This window comes from Carcharodon carcharias, chromosome 16 (genome assembly GCF_017639515.1).
Source record: "Carcharodon carcharias isolate sCarCar2 chromosome 16, sCarCar2.pri, whole genome shotgun sequence".
Classification (NCBI taxonomy): Eukaryota; Metazoa; Chordata; class Chondrichthyes; order Lamniformes; family Lamnidae; genus Carcharodon; species Carcharodon carcharias.
The window spans coordinates 33,441,809-33,462,564 of record NC_054482.1 but is presented as its reverse complement, the minus strand read 5'-3'; the positions used below and the strand labels follow the sequence as shown (position 1 = coordinate 33,462,564).

Below are 20,756 nucleotides of genomic sequence, written 5' to 3'. Positions count from 1 at the left end.
GACTGGGCACTTTACAGCCTTCCAGACTGAATATTGAATTCAACAACTTTAGGTCTTGAGCTCCCTCCTCCATCCCCACCCCCTTTCTGTTTCCCCCTTCCTTTTGTTTTTTCCAATAAATTATATAGATTTTTCTTTTCCCACCTATTTCCATTATTTTTAAATATTTTTAAATCTTTTATGCTCTCCCCACCCCCACCAGAGCTATACCTTGAGTGCCCTACCATCCATTCTTAATTAGCACATTCGTTTAGATAATATCACCAACTTTAACACCTCTGTGTTCTTTTGTTCTGTTGTTGTTGACATCTTTTGATGATCTGCTTCTATCACTGCTTGTTTGTCCCTCTGACCAAACCAACGCCCTCCACCTCTCTCTCAGTCTCTCTCTCTCCCTCCCCCCCCAAACACACACCTTAAACCAGCTTATATTTCAACTCTTTCTTGGACTCGAACTCAAGTTCTGTCGAAGGGTCATGAGGACTCGAAATGTCAACTCTTTTCTTCTCCGCCGATGCTGCCAGACCTGCTGAGTTTTTCCAGGTAATTCTGTTTTTGTTTTGGATTTCCAGCATCCGCAGCTTTTTTGTTTTTATGAATATTAGCTGAATGTTAAGTCATTGCCCATGTCAGACCAGCTGCTAATTCATGGAGGCTTCTCATGTGTGGAGCTTTGTCCACTTGTGAGAGAGAATATTCTCATGGTTTAAAGTTTAAATTCAGAAATTATTATCTATTGTTATTTATTTAGATTTTTGTATAAAATGTTTATAAATTCTAAACTAATCAGGCCATGCTACCCCTGTCGGTTTGCAGCCCAAGTTCTCCACCTCTGCTGCTTTCCTCAGTGATTTTAGGCCTGTTCACCTTTCCACAGTGATTGATAAAACTGGAGAGACTGGGGGCAGAGAGAATGATGGGCAGAGAGTGGGAGAGATTGGGGACAGAGCAAATGAGGAATTACGAGCTGGAGATATTAGGGAAGGAGAAGAGGAGGAACAGAGTGGGAGGGATTGGCGACAGGGATTGAGGAACAAGGAGTGGGAGAGATTAGGGACAGAGAACGAGGGATAGAGAGTGGGAGAGATCGGGAAAAGAGGGAATGAGGGACAGAACATGGCGGAGACTGGGGACAGAAAGAATGAGGGACAGAGAGTGGGAGAGTTTGGGGACAGAGAGAATGAGGGAGGGAGAGTGGGAGAGTTTGGGGACAAAGAGAATGAGGGACAGAGAGTGGGAGAGTTTGGAGACAAAGAGAATGAGGGACAGAGAGTGGGAGAGTTTGGGCACAGAGAGAGAGGGACGGAGAGTGGGAGAGTTTGGGGACAGAGAGAAGGAGGGATGGAGAGTGGGAGAATTTGGGGACAGAGAGAATGTGGGACGGAGAGTGGGAGAGTTTGGGGACAGAGAATGAGGGACGGAGAGTGGGAGAGTTTGGGGACAAAGAGAATGAGGGACGGAGAGTGGGAGAGTTTGGGGACAGAGAGAATGAGGGACGGAGAGTGGGAGAGTTTGGGGACAGAGAGAATGAGGGACAGGGAGTGGGAGAGTTTGGGGACAGAGAATGAGGGATGGAGAGTGGGAGAGTTTGGGGACAGAGAGAATGAGGGACGGAGAGTGGGAGAGTTTGGGGACAGAGAGAATGAGGGACGGAGAGTGGGAGAGATTGTGGACAGAGAGAATGAGGGACGGAGAGTGGGAGAGTTTGGAGACAGAGAGAATGAGGGACGGAGAGTGAGAGAGTTTGGGGACAGAGAGAATGAGGGACGGGGAGTGGGAGAGTTTGGGGACAGGGAGAATGAGGGACGGAGAGTGGGAGAGTTTGGGGACAGAGAGAATGAGGGACGGAGAGTGGGAGAGTTTGGAGACAAAGAGAATGAGGGACAGAGAGTGGGAGAGTTTGGGCACAGAGAGAATGAGGGACAGAGAGTGGGAGAGTTTGGGGACAGAGAGAAGGAGGGATGGAGAGTGGGAGAGATTGTGGACAAAGAGAATGAGGGAAGGAGAGTGGGAGAGTTTGGGGACAGAGAGAATGAGGGACGGGGAGTGGGAGGGTTTGGGGACAGAGAGAATGAGGGATGGAGAGTGGGAGAGTTTGAGAATGAGGGACGGAGAGTGGGAGAGTTTTGGGACAGAGAGAATGAGGGAAGGAGAGTGGGAGAGATTGGGGACAGAGAGAATGAGGGACGGAGAGTGGGAGAGATTGGGGACAGAGAGAATGAGGGACAGAGAGTGGGAGAGTTTGGGGACAGAGAGAATGAGGGACAGAGAGTGGGAGAGTTTGGGGACAGAGAGAATGAGGGACGGAGAGTGGGAGAGATTGGGGACAGAGAGAATGAGGGACGGAGAGTGGGAGAGATTGTGGACAGAGAGAATGAGGGACAGAGAGTGGGAGAGTTTGGGGACAGAGAGAATGAGGGACAGAGAGTGGGAGAGTTTGGGGACAGAGAGAATGAGGGACGGAGAGTGGGAGAGTTTGGGGACAGAGAGAATGAGGGACGGAGAGTGGGAGAGATTGGGGAGATTGTTGTAAAGCAGTGCATTCCCCGATTCTCCTTGAACTATGGGTGATGTGCCAGTTTGATGTGTGTTGTGGAAAAGTGTATCAAGGGGGAATACAGATCAACTATAGCTTCTGTGATGACTAATTTATTTATATTCTTCTTGCAGGATTCTGTTCAGGAAAATGTTATTACCCGTGATATTAATCGCACTTTCCCAGCCCACGACTACTTCAAGGACTCTGATGGAGACGGGCAGGATTCATTGTACAAGATCTGTAAGGTAGGATATTCCAGCCTGCTGCTGGTGGAGATCTTCATCTGGAGATATAGCTGCAGGATGGGATTTGTGCTGTCACCCACTTCATATTGTGCTGAACTTCTCGCTGGAATATTGACTTTAATGCTAAATCTAGGTCTAAGTGTTGAGATATTGCTCAGTTAACCATGTGTGCTTTTTTCAACCACCGTTCAGTAGCTCTAATTACTTGGTGCTAAATATGTTTCATCATCTTGTGAAAATATATAATGACAGACTGAAAACCTTTTACCTGCAGTTGGTGAAGTTTTGCTGCTGCTAAAGCATTTGTCAAAACTGTGATGGATATAGCAAAATTCAACTGAGAGATGTGTTTCACTGTGTGTGTTCTGTGTATGGAATCACATTGTTTCTGTGAGTTAAAAACAAAAAAACTGCGGATGCTGGAAATCCAAAACAAAAACAGAATTACCTGGAAAAACTCAGCAGGTCTGGCAGCATCGGCGGAGAAGAAAAGAGTTGACGTTTCGAGTCCTCATGACCCTTCGACAGAACTTGAGTTCGAGTCCAAGAAAGAGTTGAAATATAAGCTGGTTTAAGGTGTGTGTGTGGGGAGCGGAGAGATAGAGAGAGAGAGAGAGGTGGGGGGGTTGGTGTGGTTGTAGGGACAAACAAGCAGTGATAGAAGCAGATCATCAAAAGATGTCAACGACAATAGTACAATAGAACACATAGGTGTTAAAGTTGGTGATATTATCTAAACGAATGTGCTAATTAAGAATGGATGGTAGGGCACTTAAGGTATAGCTCTAGTGGGGTTTTTTTTTTAAATAATGGAAATAGGTGGGAAAAGGAAAATCTTTATAATTTATTGGAAAAAAAAGGAAGGGGGAAACAGAAAGGGGGTGGGGATGGGGGAGGGAGCTCACGACCTAAAGTTGTTGAATTCAATATTCAGTCCGGAAGGCTGTAAAGTGCCTAGTCGGAAAATGAGGTGTTGTTCCTCCAGTTTGCGTTGGGCTTCACTGGAACAATGCAGCGAGCTTGCTGCATTGTTCCAGTGAAGCCCAACGCAAACTGGAGGAACAACACCTCATTTTCCGACTAGGGACTTTACAGCCTTCCGGACTGAATATTGAATTCAACAACTTTAGGTCGTGAGCTCCCACCCCCATCCCCACCCCCTTTCTGTTTCCCCCTTCCCTTATTTTTTTCTTCCAATAAATTATAAAGATTTTCCTTTTCCCACCTATTTCCATTATATAAAATAAAATTTAAAAAAATAAAAAAAACCCCCCACTAGAGCTATACCTTGAGTGCCTTACCATCCATTCTTAATTAGCACATTCGTTTAGATAATATCACCAACTTTAACTTTAACACCTATGTGTTCTATTGTACTATTGTCGTTGACATCTTTTGATGATCTGCTTCTATCACTGCTTGTTTGTCCCTACAACCACACCACCCCTCCCTCCACCTCTCTGTCTCTCTATCTCTCCGGCCCCCACACACACATCTTAAACCAGCTTATATTTCAACTCTTTCTTGGCTCAAACTCAAGTTCTGTCGAAGGGCCATGAGGACTCGAAACGTCAACTCTTTTCTTCTCCGCCGATGCTGCCAAACCTGCTGAGTATTTCCAGGTAATTCTGTTTTTGTTTTGTTTCTGTGAGTGTTTGTTGGTGTGTGTGTGTGTGTGTGTGTGTATACAATCACATTGTTCCTATGAGTGTATGTTGGTGTGTATGTACTGTGTATAGAATCACACTGTGCCTGTGTGTTGTGGGCTAAATTTAGAATCACACTGTTCCTGTGTGTTGTGGGCTATATTTAGAATCACACTGTTCCTGTGTGTTGTGGGCTATATTTAGTATCACACTGTTCCTGTGTGTTGTGGGCTATATTTAGAATCACACTGTTCCTGTGTGTTGTGGGCTGTATTTAGAATCACGCTGTTCCTGTGTGTTGGGGGCTACATTTAGAATCACACTGTTCCTGTGTGTTGGGGGATACATTTAGAATCACACTGTTCCTGTGTGTTGTGGGCTACATTTAGAATCACACTGTCCCTGTGTGTTGTGGGCTACATTTAGAATCACACTGTTCCTGTGTGTTGTGGGCTATATTTAGAATCACACTGTTCCTGTGTGTTGCGGACTATATTTCGAATCACACTGTTCCTGTGTGTTGTGGGCTATATTTAGAATCACACTGTTCCTGTGTGTTGTGGGCTATATTTAGAATCACACTGTTCCTGTGTGTTGTGGGCTATATTTAGAATCACACTATTCCTGTGTGTTGTGGGCTATATTTAGAATCACACTGTTCCTGTGTGTTGTGGGCTATATTTAGAATCACACTGTTCCTGTGTGTTGTGGGCTATCTTTAGAATCACACTATTCCTGTGTGTTGTGGGCTATATTTAGAATCACACTGTTCCTGTGTGTTGTGGGCTATATTTAGAATCACGCTGTTCCTGTGTGTTGGGGGCTACATTTAGAATCACACTGTTCCTGTGTGTTGTGGGCTACATTTAGAATCACACTGTTCCTGTGTGTTGTGGGCTATATTTAGAATCACACTGTTCCTGTGTGTTGTGGGCTACATTTAGAATCACACTGTTCCTGTGTGTTGTGGGCTATATTTAGTATAATGCTGTTCCTGTGTGTTGTGGGCTATATTTAGAATCACGCTGTTCCTGTGTGTTTTGGGCTGTATTTAGAATCACATTGTTCCTGTGTGTTGTGGGTTATATTTAGTATCACACTGTGCCTGTGTGGTTTTGGCTATATTTAGAATCACACTGTTCCTATGTGTTGTGGGCTATATTTAGAATCACACTGTTCCTGTGTGTTGTGGGCTATATTTAGAATCACACTATTCCTGTGTGTTGTGGGCAATATTTAGAATCACACTGTTCCTGTGTGTTGTGGGCTATATTTAGAATCACACTGTTCCTGTGTGTTGTGGGTTATATTTAGTATCACACTGTTCCTGTGTGTTGTTGGCTATATTTAGTATCTCACTGTTCCTGTGTGTTGTGGGCTATATTTAGTATCACACTGTTCCTGTGTGTTGTGGGCTATATTTAGTATCACACTGTTTCTGTGTGTTGTGGGCCATATTTAGAATCAAAATGTGCCTGTGTGTTGTGGGCTATATTTAGTATCATGCTGTTCCTGTGTGTTGTGGGCTATATTTAGAATCACACTGTTCCTATGTGTTGTGGGTATATTTAGTATTACTGTGTTCATGTGTGTTGTGGGCTATATTTAGAAGCACACTGTTCCTGTGTGTTGTGGGCTATATTTAGTATCACACTGTTCCTGTGTGTTGTGGGCTATATTTAGTATCACACTGTTTCTGTGTGTTGTGGGCCATATTTAGAATCAAAATGTGCCTGTGTGTTGTGGGCTATATTTAGTATCATGCTGTTCCTGTGTGTTGTGGGCTATATTTAGAATCACACTGTTCCTGTGTTTTGTGGGTTTTATTTAGAATCACACTGTTCCTGTGTGTTGTGGGCTATATTTAGTATCACACTGTTCCTGTGTGTTGTGGGCTATATTTAGTATCACACTGTTCCTGTGTGTTGTGGGCTATATTTAGAATCACACTGTTCCTGTGTGTTTTGGGCTATATTTAGAATCACACTGTTCCTGTGTGTTGTAGGCTACGTTTAGAATCACACTGTTCCTGTGTGTTGTGGGCTACATTTAGTATCACACTGTTCCTGTGTGTTGTGGGCTATATTTAGAATCACACTGTTCCTGTGTGTTGTGGGCTATATTTAGAATCACACTGTTCCTGTGTGTTGTGGGTTATATTTAGTATCACACTGTGTCTGTGTGTTGTTGGCTATCTTTAGAATCACACTGTTCCTGTGTGTTGTGGGCTATATTTAGAATCACACTGTTCCTGTGTGTTGTGGGCTATATTTAGAATCACACTATTCCTGTGTGTTGTGGGCAATATTTAGAATCACACTGTTCCTGTGCGTTGTGGGCTATATTTACAATCACGCTGTTCCTGTGTGTTGTGGGCTACATTTAGAATCACACTGTTCCTGTGTGTTGTGGGCAATATTTAGAATCACACTGTGCCTATGTGTTGTGGGCAATATTTAGTATTATAGTGTTCCTGTGTGTTGTGGGCTATATTTAGTATCACACTGTGCCTGTTTGTTGTGTCTATATTTAGAATCACATTGTTTCTGTGTGTTGAGGGCTATATTTAGAATCACACTGTTCCTGTGTGTTGTAGGCTACATTTAGAATCACACTGTTCCTGTGTGTTGTGGGCTACATTTAGTATCACACTTTTCCTGTGTGTTGTGGGCTATATTTAGAATCACACTGTTCCTGTGTGTTGTGGGCTACATTTAGAATCACACTGTTCCTGTGTGTTGTGGGCTGCTTTTAGAATCACACTGTTCCTGTGTGTTGTGGGCTATATTTAGAATCACACTGTTCCTGTGTGTTGTGGGCTATATTTAGAATCATGCTGTTCCTGTGTGTTGTTGGCTATATTTAGAATCATGCTGTTCCTGTGTGTTGTGGGCTATATTTAGTATCACACTGTTCCTGTGTTTTGTGGGCTATATTTAGAATCACACTGTTCCTATGTGTTGTGGGCTATATTTAGTATTGCAGTGTTCCTGTGTGTTGTTGGCTATATTTAGAATCGCGCTGTTCCTATGTGTTGTGGGCAATATTTAGTATTACATTGTTCCTGTGTGTTGTGGGCTATATTTAGTATCACACTGTTCCTGTGTGTTGTGGGCTATATTTAGAATCACACTGTTGCTGTGTGTTTTGGGCTGTATTTAGAATCACACTGTTCCTGTGTGTTGTAGGCTACTTTTAGAATCACACTGTTCCTGTGTGTTGTGGGCTACATTTAGTATCACACTGTTCCTGTGTGTTGTGGGCTATATTTAGAATCACACTGTTCCTGTGTGTTGTGGGCTATATTTAGAATCACACTGTTCCTGTGTGTTGTGGGTTATATTTAGTATCACACTGTGCCTGTGTGTTGTTGGCTATATTTAGAATCCCACTGTTCCTATGCGTTGTGGGCTATATTTAGAATCACGCTGTTCCTGTGTGTTGTAGGCTACATTTAGGATCACACTGTTCCTGTGTGTTGTGGGCTACATTTAGTATCACACTGTTCCTGTGTGTTGTTGGCTATATTTAGAATCACACTGTTCCTGTGTGTTGTGGGCTATATTTAGAATCACGCTGTTCCTGTGTGTTGTGGGCTACATTTAGAATCACACTGTTCCTGTGTGTTGTGGGCTGCATTTAGAATCACACTGTTCCTGTGTGTTGTGGGCTATATTTAGAATCACACTGTCCCTGTGTGTTGTGGGCTATATTTAGAATCATGCTGTTCCTGTGTGTTGTGGGCTATATTTAGAATCACACTGTTCCTGTGTGTTGTGGGTTTTATTTAGAATCACACTGTTCCTGTGTGTTGTGGACTATATTTAGTATCACACTGTTCCTGTGTGTTGTGGGCTATATTTAGTATCACACTATTCCTGTGTGTTGTGGGCTATATATAGAATCACACTGTTCCTGTGTGTTTTGGGCTGTATTTAGAATCACACTGTTCCTATGTGTTGTAGGCTACTTTTAGAATCACACTGTTCCTGTGTGTTGTGGGCTACATTTAGTATCACACTGTTCCTGTGTGTTGTGGGTTATATTTAGAATCACACTGTGCCTGTGTGTTGTTGGCTATATTTAGAATCACACTGTTCCTGTGTGTTGTGGGCTATATTTAGAATCACACTGTTCCCGTGTGTTGTGGGCTATATTTAAAATCCCACTGTTCCTGTGTGTTGTGGGCTATATTTAGTATCACGCTGTTCCTGTGTGTTAGCTATATTTAGTATCACACTGTTCCTGTGTGTTGTGCGCTATATTTAGAATCACACTGTTCCTGTGTGTTGTGGGCTATATTTAGTATCATGCTGTTTCTGTGTGTTGTGGGCTATATTTAGAATCACATTGTTCCTGTGTGTTGTGGGCTATATTTAGTACCACACTGTTCCTGTGTGTTGTGGGCTATATTTAGTATCACACTGTTCCTGTGTGTTGTGGACCATATTTAGAATCAAAGTGTTCCTGTGTGTTGTGGGCTATATTTAGTATCATGCTGTTCCTGTGTGTTGTGGGCTATATTTAGAATCACAATTTTCCTGTCTGTTGTGGGTTTTATTAGAATCACACTGTTCCTGTGTGTTGTGGGCTATATTTAGTATCACACTGTTCCTGTGTGTTGTGGGCTATATTTAGTATCACACTGTTCCTGTGTGTTGTAGGCTACATTGAGAATCACACTGTTCCTGTGTGTTGTGGGCTACATTGAGAATCACACTGTTCCTGTGTGTTGTGGGCTTCATTTAGAATCACACTGTTTCTCTGTGTTGTGGGCTATATTTAGTATCACACTGTTCCTGTATGTTGTGGGCTATATTTAGAATCACACTGTCCCTGTGTGTTGTGGGCTATATTTAGAATCATGCTGTTCCAGTGTGTTGTGGGCTATATTTAGAATCACACTGTTCCTGTGTGTTGTGGGCTATATTTAGAATCACACTGTTCCTATGTGTTGTGGGCAATATTTAGTATTATAGTGTTCCTATGTGTTGTGGGCTATATTTAGTATCACACTGTGCCTGTTTGTTGTTGGCTATATTTAGAATCACACTGTTTCTGTGTGTTGAGGGCTATATTTAGAATCACACTGTTCCTGTTTTTTTGTAGGCTACATTTAGAATCACACTGTTCCTGTGTGTTGTGGGCTACATTTAGTATCACACTGTTCCTGTGTGTTGTGGGCTATGTTTAGAATCACACTTTTCCTGTATGTTGTGGGCTATATTTAGAATCACTCTGTTCCTGTGTGTTGTGGGCTACATTTAGAATCACACTGTTCCTGTGTGTTGTGGGCTGCATTTAGAATCACACTGTTCCTGTGTGTTGTGGGCTATATTTAGAATCACACTGTTCCTGTGTGTTGTGGGCTATATTTAGTATCACACTGTGCATGTGTGTTGTGGGCTATATTTAGAATCACACTGTTCCTGTTTGTTGTGGGCTACATTTAGAATCACACTGTTCCTTTGTGTTGTGTGCTACATTTAGAATCACGCTGTTCCAGTGTGTTGTGGGCTATCTTGAGAATCACACTGTTCCTGTGTGTTGTGGGCTTCATTTAGAATCCCACTGTTCCTGTGTGTTGTGGGCTATATTTAGAATCACACTGTTCCTGTGTGTTGTGGGCTATCTTGAGAATCACCCTGTTCCTGTGTGTTGTGGGCTTCATTTAGAATCCCACTGTTCCTGTGTGTTGTGGGCTATATTTAGAATCACACTGTTCCTGTGTGTTGTGGGCTATCTTGAGAATCACACTGTTCCTGTGTGTTGTGGGCTTCATTTAGAATCCCACTGTTCCTGTGTGTTGTGGGCTATATTTAGAATCACACTGTTCCTGTGTGTTGTGGGCTATCTTGAGAATCACACTGTTCCTGTGTGTTGTGGGCTACATTTAGTATCACACTGTTGCTGTGTGTTTTGGGCTGTATTTAGAATCACACTGTTCCTGTGTGTTGTAGGCTACTTTTAGAATCACACTGTTCCTGTGTGTTGTGAGCTACATTTAGTATCACACTGTTCCTGTGTGTTGTGGGCTATATTTAGAATCACACTGTTCCTGTGTGTTGTGGGCTATATTTAGAATCACACTGTTCCTGTGTGTTGTGGGTTATATTTAGTATCACACTGTGCCTGTGTGTTGTTGGCTATATTTAGAATCCCACTGTTCCTGTGTGTTGTGGGCTACATTTAGAATCACATTGTTCCTGTGTGTTGTGGGCTATATTTAGAATCACACTGTTCCTATGTGTTGTGGGCAATATTTAGTATTACAGTGTTCCTGTGTGTTGTGGGCTATATTTAGAATCACACTGTTCCTGTGTGTTGTGGGCTATATTTAGTATCACACTGTGCCTGTTTGTTGTGCGCTATATTTAGAATCACACTGTTTCTGTGTGTTGAGGGCTACATTTAGAATCACACTGTTCCTGTGTGTTGTAGGCTACATTTAGAATCACACTGTTGCTGTGTGTTGTGGGCTACATTTAGTATCATACTGTTCCTGTGTGTTGTGGGCTATGTTTAGAATCACACTGTTCCTGTGTGTTGTGGGCTATATTTAGAATCACACTGTTCCTGTGTGTTGTGGGCTACATTTAGTATCACACTGTTCCTGTGTGTTGTGGGCTATATTTAGAATCACACTGTTCCTGCGTGTTGTGGGCTATATTTAGTATCACGCTGTTCCTGTGTGTTGGCTATATTTAGTATCACACTGTTCCTGTGTGTTGTGCGCTATACTTAGAATCACACTGTTCCTGTGTGTTGTGGGCTATATTTAGTATCATGCTGTTTCTGTGTGTTGTGGGCTATATTTAGAATCACATTGTTCCTGTGTGTTGTGGGCTATATTTAGAATCAGATTGTTCCTGTGTGTTGTGGGCTATATTTAGTATCACACTGTTCCTGTGTGTTGTGGGCCATTTTTAGAATCAAAGTGTTCCTGTGTGTTGTGGGCTATATTTAGTATCATGCTGTTCCTGTGTGTTGTGGGCTACATTGAGAATCACACTGTTCCTGTGTGTTGTGGGCTTCATTTAGAATCACACTGTTTCTCTGTGTTGTGGGCTATATTTAGTATCACACTGTTCCTGTATGTTGTGGGCTATATTTAGAATCACACTGTCCCTGTGTGTTGTGGGCTATATTTAGAATCATGCTGTTCCAGTGTGTTGTGGGCTATATTTAGAATCACACTGTTCCTGTGTGTTGTGGGCTATATTTAGAATCACACTGTTCCTATGTGTTGTGGGCAATATTTAGTATTATAGTGTTCTTGTGTGTTGTGGGCTATATTTAGTATCACACTGTGCCTGTTTGTTGTTGGCTATATTTAGAATCACACTGTTTCTGTGTGTTGAGGGCTATATTTAGAATCACACTGTTCCTGTTTTTTTGTAGGCTACATTTAGAATCACACTGTTCCTGTGTGTTGTGGGCTACATTTAGTATCACACTGTTCCTGTGTGTTGTGGGCTATGTTTAGAATCACACTTTTCCTGTATGTTGTGGGCTATATTTAGAATCACTCTGTTCCTGTGTGTTGTGGGCTACATTTAGAATCACACTGTTCCTGTGTGTTGTGGGCTGCATTTAGAATCACACTGTTCCTGTGTGTTGTGGGCTATATTTAGAATCACACTGTTCCTGTGTGTTGTGGGCTATATTTAGTATCACACTGTGCATGTGTGTTGTGGGCTATATTTAGAATCACACTGTTCCTGTTTGTTGTGGGCTATATTTAGAATCCCACTGTTCCTGTGTGTTGTGGGCTACATTTAGAATCACACTGTTCCTTTGTGTTGTGGGCTGCATTTAGAATCACACTGTTCCTGTGTGTTGTGGGCTATATTTAGTATCACGCTGTTCCTGTGTGTTGGCTATATTTAGTATCACACTGTTCCTGTGTGTTGTGCGCTATACTTAGAATCACACTGTTCCTGTGTGTTGTGGGCTATATTTAGTATCATGCTGTTTCTGTGTGTTGTGGGCTATATTTAGAATCCCACTGTTCCTGTGTGTTGTGGGCTATCTTGAGAATCACACTGTTCCTGTGTGTTGTGGGCTTCATTTAGAATCCCACTGTTCCTGTGTGTTGTGGGCTATATTTAGAATCACACTGTTCCTGTGTGTTGTGGGCTATCTTGAGAATCACACTGTTCCTGTGTGTTGTGGGCTACATTTAGTATCACACTGTTGCTGTGTGTTTTGGGCTGTATTTAGAATCACACTGTTCCTGTGTGTTGTAGGCTACTTTTAGAATCACACTGTTCCTGTGTGTTGTGAGCTACATTTAGTATCACACTGTTCCTGTGTGTTGTGGGCTATATTTAGAATCACACTGTTCCTGTGTGTTGTGGGCTATATTTAGAATCACACTGTTCCTGTGTGTTGTGGGTTATATTTAGTATCACACTGTGCCTGTGTGTTGTTGGCTATATTTAGAATCCCACTGTTCCTGTGTGTTGTGGGCTACATTTAGAATCACATTGTTCCTGTGTGTTGTGGGCTATATTTAGAATCACACTGTTCCTATGTGTTGTGGGCAATATTTAGTATTACAGTGTTCCTGTGTGTTGTGGCTATATTTAGAATCACACTGTTCCTGTGTGTTGTGGGCTATATTTAGTATCACACTGTGCCTGTTTGTTGTGCGCTATATTTAGAATCACACTGTTTCTGTGTGTTGAGGGCTACATTTAGAATCACACTGTTCCTGTGTGTTGTAGGCTACATTTAGAATCACACTGTTGCTGTGTGTTGTGGGCTACATTTAGTATCATACTGTTCCTGTGTGTTGTGGGCTATGTTTAGAATCACACTGTTCCTGTGTGTTGTGGGCTATATTTAGAGTCACACAGTTCCTGTGTGTTGTGGTCTACATTTAGAATCACACTGTTCCTGTGTGTTGTGGGCTACATTTAGTATCACACTGTTCCTGTGTGTTGTGGGCTATATTTAGAATCACACTGTTCCTGCGTGTTGTGGGCTATATTTAGTATCACGCTGTTCCTGTGTGTTGGCTATATTTAGTATCACACTGTTCCTGTGTGTTGTGCGCTATACTTAGAATCACACTGTTCCTGTGTGTTGTGGGCTATATTTAGTATCATGCTGTTTCTGTGTGTTGTGGGCTATATTTAGAATCACATTGTTCCTGTGTGTTGTGGGCTATATTTAGAATCAGATTGTTCCTGTGTGTTGTGGGCTATATTTAGTATCACACTGTTCCTGTGTGTTGTGGGCCATTTTTAGAATCAAAGTGTTCCTGTGTGTTGTGGGCTATATTTAGTATCATGCTGTTCCTGTGTGTTGTGGGCTACATTGAGAATCACACTGTTCCTGTGTGTTGTGGGCTTCATTTAGAATCACACTGTTTCTCTGTGTTGTGGGCTATATTTAGTATCACACTGTTCCTGTATGTTGTGGGCTATATTTAGAATCACACTGTCCCTGTGTGTTGTGGGCTATATTTAGAATCATGCTGTTCCAGTGTGTTGTGGGCTATATTTAGAATCACACTGTTCCTGTGTGTTGTGGGCTATATTTAGAATCACACTGTTCCTATGTGTTGTGGGCAATATTTAGTATTATAGTGTTCTTGTGTGTTGTGGGCTATATTTAGTATCACACTGTGCCTGTTTGTTGTTGGCTATATTTAGAATCACACTGTTTCTGTGTGTTGAGGGCTATATTTAGAATCACACTGTTCCTGTTTTTTTGTAGGCTACATTTAGAATCACACTGTTCCTGTGTGTTGTGGGCTACATTTAGTATCACACTGTTCCTGTGTGTTGTGGGCTATGTTTAGAATCACACTTTTCCTGTATGTTGTGGGCTATATTTAGAATCACTCTGTTCCTGTGTGTTGTGGGCTACATTTAGAATCACACTGTTCCTGTGTGTTGTGGGCTGCATTTAGAATCACACTGTTCCTGTGTGTTGTGGGCTATATTTAGAATCACACTGTTCCTGTGTGTTGTGGGCTATATTTAGTATCACACTGTGCATGTGTGTTGTGGGCTATATTTAGAATCACACTGTTCCTGTGTGTTGTGGGCTATATTTAGAATCCCACTGTTCCTGTGTGTTGTGGGCTACATTTAGAATCACACTGTTCCTTTGTGTTGTGGGCTGCATTTAGAATCACACTGTTCCTGTGTGTTGTGGGCTATATTTAGTATCACGCTGTTCCTGTGTGTTGGCTATATTTAGTATCACACTGTTCCTGTGTGTTGTGCGCTATACTTAGAATCACACTGTTCCTGTGTGTTGTGGGCTATATTTAGTATCATGCTGTTTCTGTGTGTTGTGGGCTATATTTAGAATCACATTGTTCCTGTGTGTTGTGGGCTATATTTAGAATCAGATTGTTCCTGTGTGTTGTGGGCTATATTTAGTATCACACTGTTCCTGTGTGTTGTGGGCCATTTTTAGAATCAAAGTGTTCCTGTGTGTTGTGGGCTATATTTAGTATCATGCTGTTCCTGTGTGTTGTGGGCTACATTGAGAATCACACTGTTCCTGTGTGTTGTGGGCTTCATTTAGAATCACACTGTTTCTCTGTGTTGTGGGCTATATTTAGTATCACACTGTTCCTGTATGTTGTGGGCTATATTTAGAATCACACTGTCCCTGTGTGTTGTGGGCTATATTTAGAATCATGCTGTTCCAGTGTGTTGTGGGCTATATTTAGAATCACACTGTTCCTGTGTGTTGTGGGCTATATTTAGAATCACACTGTTCCTATGTGTTGTGGGCAATATTTAGTATTATAGTGTTCTTGTGTGTTGAGGGCTATATTTAGTATCACACTGTGCCTGTTTGTTGTTGGCTATATTTAGAATCACACTGTTTCTGTGTGTTGAGGGCTATATTTAGAATCACACTGTTCCTGTTTTTTTGTAGGCTACATTTAGAATCACACTGTTCCTGTGTGTTGTGGGCTACATTTAGTATCACACTGTTCCTGTGTGTTGTGGGCTATGTTTAGAATCACACTTTTCCTGTATGTTGTGGGCTATATTTAGAATCACTCTGTTCCTGTGTGTTGTGGGCTACATTTAGAATCACACTGTTCCTGTGTGTTGTGGGCTGCATTTAGAATCACACTGTTCCTGTGTGTTGTGGGCTATATTTAGAATCACACTGTTCCTGTGTGTTGTGGGCTATATTTAGTATCACACTGTGCATGTGTGTTGTGGGCTATATTTAGAATCACACTGTTCCTGTGTGTTGTGGGCTATATTTAGAATCCCACTGTTCCTGTGTGTTGTGGGCTACATTTAGAATCACACTGTTCCTTTGTGTTGTGGGCTGCATTTAGAATCACACTGTTCCTGTGTGTTGTGGGCTATATTTAGAATCACACTGTTCCTGTGTGTTGTGGGCTATATTTAGAATCATGCTGTTCCTGTGTGTTGTTGGCTATATTTAGAATCATGCTGTTCCTGTGTGTTGTGGGCTATATTTAGTATCACACTGTTCCTGTGTTTTGTGGGCTATATTTAGAATCACACTGTTCCTATGTGTTGTGGGCTATATTTAGTATTGCAGTGTTCCTGTGTGTTGTTGGCTATATTTAGAATCGCACTGTTCCTATGTGTTGTGGGCAATATTTAGTATTACATTGTTCCTGTGTGTTGTGGGCTATATTTAGTATCACACTGTTCCTGTGTGTTGTGGGCTATATTTAGAATCACACTGTTGCTGTGTGTTTTGGGCTGTATTTAGAATCACACTGTTCCTGTGTGTTGTAGGCTACTTTTAGAATCACACTGTTCCTGTGTGTTGTGGGCTACATTTAGTATCACACTGTTCCTGTGTGTTGTGGGCTATATTTAGAATCACACTGTTCCTGTGTGTTGTGGGCTATATTTAGAATCACACTGTTCCTGTGTGTTGTGGGTTATATTTAGTATCACACTGTGCCTGTGTGTTGTTGGCTATATTTAGAATCCCACTGTTCCTGTGTGTTGTGGGCTACATTTAGAATCACATTGTTCCTGTGTGTTTTGGGCTATATTTAGAATCACACTGTTCCTATGTGTTGTGGGCAATATTTAGTATTACAGTGTTCCTGTGTGTTGTGGGCTATATTTAGAATCACACTGTTCCTGTGTGTTGTGGGCTATATTTAGTATCACACTGTGCCTGTTTGTTGTGCGCTATATTTAGAATCACACTGTTTCTGTGTGTTGAGGGCTACATTTAGAATCACACTGTTCCTGTGTGTTGTAGGCTACATTTAGAATCACACTGTTGCTGTGTGTTGTGGGCTACATTTAGTATCATACTGTTCCTGTGTGTTGTGGGCTATGTTTAGAATCACACTGTTCCTGTGTGTTGTGGGCTATATTTAGAGTCACACAGTTCCTGTGTGTTGTGGGCTACATTTAGAATCACACTGTTCCTGTGTGTTGTGGGCTATATTTAGTATCACGCTGTTCCTGTGTGTTGGCTATATTTAGTATCACACTGTTCCTGTGTGTTGTGCGCTATACTTAGAATCACACTGTTCCTGTGTGTTGTGGGCTATATTTAGTATCATGCTGTTTTTGTGTGTTGTGGGCTATATTTAGAATCACATTGTTCCTGTGTGTTGTGGGCTATATTTAGAATCAGATTGTTCCTGTGTGTTGTGGGCTATATTTAGTATCACACTGTTCCTGTGTGTTGTGGGCCATTTTTAGAATCAAAGTGTTCCTGTGTGTTGTGGGCTATATTTAGTATCATGCTGTTCCTGTGTGTTGTGGGCTACATTGAGAATCACACTGTTCCTGTGTGTTGTGGGCTACATTGAGAATCACACTGTTCCTGTGTGTTGTGGGCTTCATTTAGAATCACACTGTTTCTCTGTGTTGTGGGCTATATTTAGTATCACACTGTTCCTGTATGTTGTGGGCTATATTTAGAATCACACTGTCCCTGTGTGTTGTGGGCTATATTTAGAATCATGCTGTTCCAGTGTGTTGTGGGCTATATTTAGAATCACACTGTTCCTGTGTGTTGTGGGCTATATTTAGAATCACACTGTTCCTATGTGTTGTGGGCAATATTTAGTATTATAGTGTTCTTGTGTGTTGTGGGCTATATTTAGTATCACACTGTGCCTGTTTGTTGTTGGCTATATTTAGAATCACACTGTTTCTGTGTGTTGAGGGCTATATTTAGAATCACACTGTTCCTGTTTTTTTGTAGGCTACATTTAGAATCACACTGTTCCTGTGTGTTGTGGGCTACATTTAGTATCACACTGTTCCTGTGTGTTGTGGGCTATGTTTAGAATCACACTTTTCCTGTATGTTGTGGGCTATATTTAGAATCACTCTGTTCCTGTGTGTTGTGGGCTACATTTAGAATCACACTGTTCCTGTGTGTTGTGGGCTGCATTTAGAATCACACTGTTCCTGTGTGTTGTGGGCTATATTTAGAATCACACTGTTCCTGTGTGTTGTGGGCTATATTTAGTATCACACTGTGCATGTGTGTTGTGGGCTATATTTAGAATCACACTGTTCCTGTGTGTTGTGGGCTATATTTAGAATCCCACTGTTCCTGTTTGTTGTGGGCTACATTTAGAATCACACTGTTCCTTTGTGTTGTGTGCTACATTTAGAATCATGCTGTTCCAGTGTGTTGTGGGCTATCTTGAGAATCACACTGTTCCTGTGTGTTGTGGGCTTCATTTAGAATCCCACTGTTCCTGTGTGTTGTGGGCTATATTTAGAATCACACTGTTCCTGTGTGTTGTGGGCTATCTTGAGAATCACACTGTTCCTGTGTGTTGTGGGCTTCATTTAGAATCCCACTGTTCCTGTGTGTTGTGGGCTATATTTAGAATCACACTGTTCCTGTGTGTTGTGGGCTATCTTGAGAATCACACTGTTCCTGTGTGTTGTGGGCTTCATTTAGAATCCCACTGTTCCTGTGTGTTGTGGGCTATATTTAGAATCACACTGTTCCTGTGTGTTGTGGGCTATCTTGAGAATCACACTGTTCCTGTGTGTTGTGGGCTACATTTAGTATCACACTGTTCCTGTGTGTTGTGGGCTATATTTATAATCACACTTTTCCTGTGTGTTGTGGGCTATATTTAGAATCACGCTGTTCCTGTGTGTTGTGGGCTACATTTAGAATCACACTGTTCCTGTGTGTTGTGGGCTGCATTTAGAATCACACTGTTCCTGTGTGTTGTGGGCTATATTTAGAATCACACTGTTCCTGTGTGTTGTGGGCTATATTTAGAATCATGCTGTTCCTGTGTGTTGTTGGCTATATTTAGAATCATGCTGTTCCTGTGTGTTGTGGGCTATATTTAGTATCACACTGTTCCTGTGTTTTGTGGGCTATATTTAGAATCACACTGTTCCTATGTGTTGTGGGCTATATTTAGTATTGCCGTGTTCCTGTGTGTTGTTGGCTATATTTAGAATCGCACTGTTCCTATGTGTTGTGGGCAATATTTAGTATTACATTGTTCCTGTGTGTTGTGGGCTATATTTAGTATCACACTGTTCCTGTGTGTTGTGGGCTATATTTAGAATCACACTGTTGCTGTGTGTTTTGGGCTGTATTTAGAATCACACTGTTCCTGTGTGTTGTAGGCTACTTTTAGAATCACACTGTTCCTGTGTGTTGTGAGCTACATTTAGTATCACACTGTTCCTGTGTGTTGTGGGCTATATTTAGAATCACACTGTTCCTGTGTGTTGTGGGCTATATTTAGAATCACACTGTTCCTGTGTGTTGTGGGTTATATTTAGTATCACACTGTGCCTGTGTGTTGTTGGCTATATTTAGAATCCCACTGTTCCTGTGTGTTGTGGGCTACATTTAGAATCACATTGTTCCTGTGTGTTGTGGGCTATATTTAGAATCACACTGTTCCTATGTGTTGTGGGCAATATTTAGTATTACAGTGTTCCTGTGTGTTGTGGGCTATATTTAGAATCACACTGTTCCTGTGTGTTGTGGGCTATATTTAGTATCACACTGTGCCTGTTTGTTGTGCGCTATATTTAGAATCACACTGTTTCTGTGTGTTGAGGGCTACATTTAGAATCACACTGTTCCTGTGTGTTGTAGGCTACATTTAGAATCACACTGTTGCTGTGTGTTGTGGGCTACATTTAGTATCATACTGTTCCTGTGTGTTGTGGGCTATGTTTAGAATCACACTGTTCCTGTGTGTTGTGGGCTATATTTAGAGTCACACAGTTCCTGTGTGTTGTGGGCTACATTTAGAATCACACTGTTCCTGTGTGTTGTGGGCTACATTTAGTATCACACTGTTCCTGTGTGTTGTGGGCTATACTTAGAATCACACTGTTCCTGCGTGTTGTGGGCTATATTTAGAATCACACTGTTCCTGTGTGTTGTGGGCTATATTTAGTATCACGCTGTTCCTGTGTGTTGGCTATATTTAGTATCACACTGTTCCTGTGTGTTGTGCGCTATACTTAGAATCACACTGTTCCTGTGTGTTGTGGGCTATATTTAGTATCATGCTGTTTCTGTGTGTTGTGGGCTATATTTAGAATCACATTGTTCCTGTGTGTTGTGGGCTATATTTAGAATCAGATTGTTCCTGTGTGTTGTGGGCTATATTTAGTATCACACTGTTCCTGTGTGTTGTGGGCCATTTTTAGAATCAAAGTGTTCCTGTGTGTTGTGGGCTATATTTAGTATCATGCTGTTCCTGTGTGTTGTGGGCTACATTGAGAATCACACTGTTCCTGTGTGTTGTGGGCTACATTGAGAATCACACTGTTCCTGTGTGTTGTGGGCTTCATTTAGAATCACACTGTTTCTCTGTGTTGTGGGCTATATTTAGTATCACACTGTTCCTGTATGTTGTGGGCTATATTTAGAATCACACTGTCCCTGTGTGTTGTGGGCTATATTTAGAATCATGCTGTTCCAGTGTGTTGTGGGCTATATTTAGAATCACACTGTTCCTGTGTGTTGTGGGCTATATTTAGAATCACACTGTTCCTATGTGTTGTGGGCAATATTTAGTATTATAGTGTTCTTGTGTGTTGTGGGCTATATTTAGTATCACACTGTGCCTGTTTGTTGTTGGCTATATTTAGAATCACACTGTTTCTGTGTGTTGAGGGCTATATTTAGAATCACACTGTTCCTGTTTTTTTGTAGGCTACATTTAGAATCACACTGTTCCTGTGTGTTGTGGGCTACATTTAGTATCACACTGTTCCTGTGTGTTGTGGGCTATGTTTAGAATCACACTTTTCCTGTATGTTGTGGGCTATATTTAGAATCACTCTGTTCCTGTGTGTTGTGGGCTACATTTAGAATCACACT

At 41.8% G+C, this 20,756-nt stretch overlaps 1 protein-coding gene across 5 annotated transcripts in view; it reads left to right on the top strand.

Moving 5' to 3' along the window:
- Positions 1–20,756, top strand: part of rabgap1l (RAB GTPase activating protein 1-like) — a 530,937-nt gene that overhangs the window by 319,773 nt on the left and 190,408 nt on the right. For all 5 annotated transcript variants that reach the window (XM_041207937.1, XM_041207935.1, XM_041207939.1 and 2 more), the window contains one exon: positions 2,671–2,784. In XM_041207937.1, the coding sequence (XP_041063871.1) occupies positions 2,671–2,784 (114 nt within the window). The remainder of the gene's footprint in view (positions 1–2,670; positions 2,785–20,756) is intronic.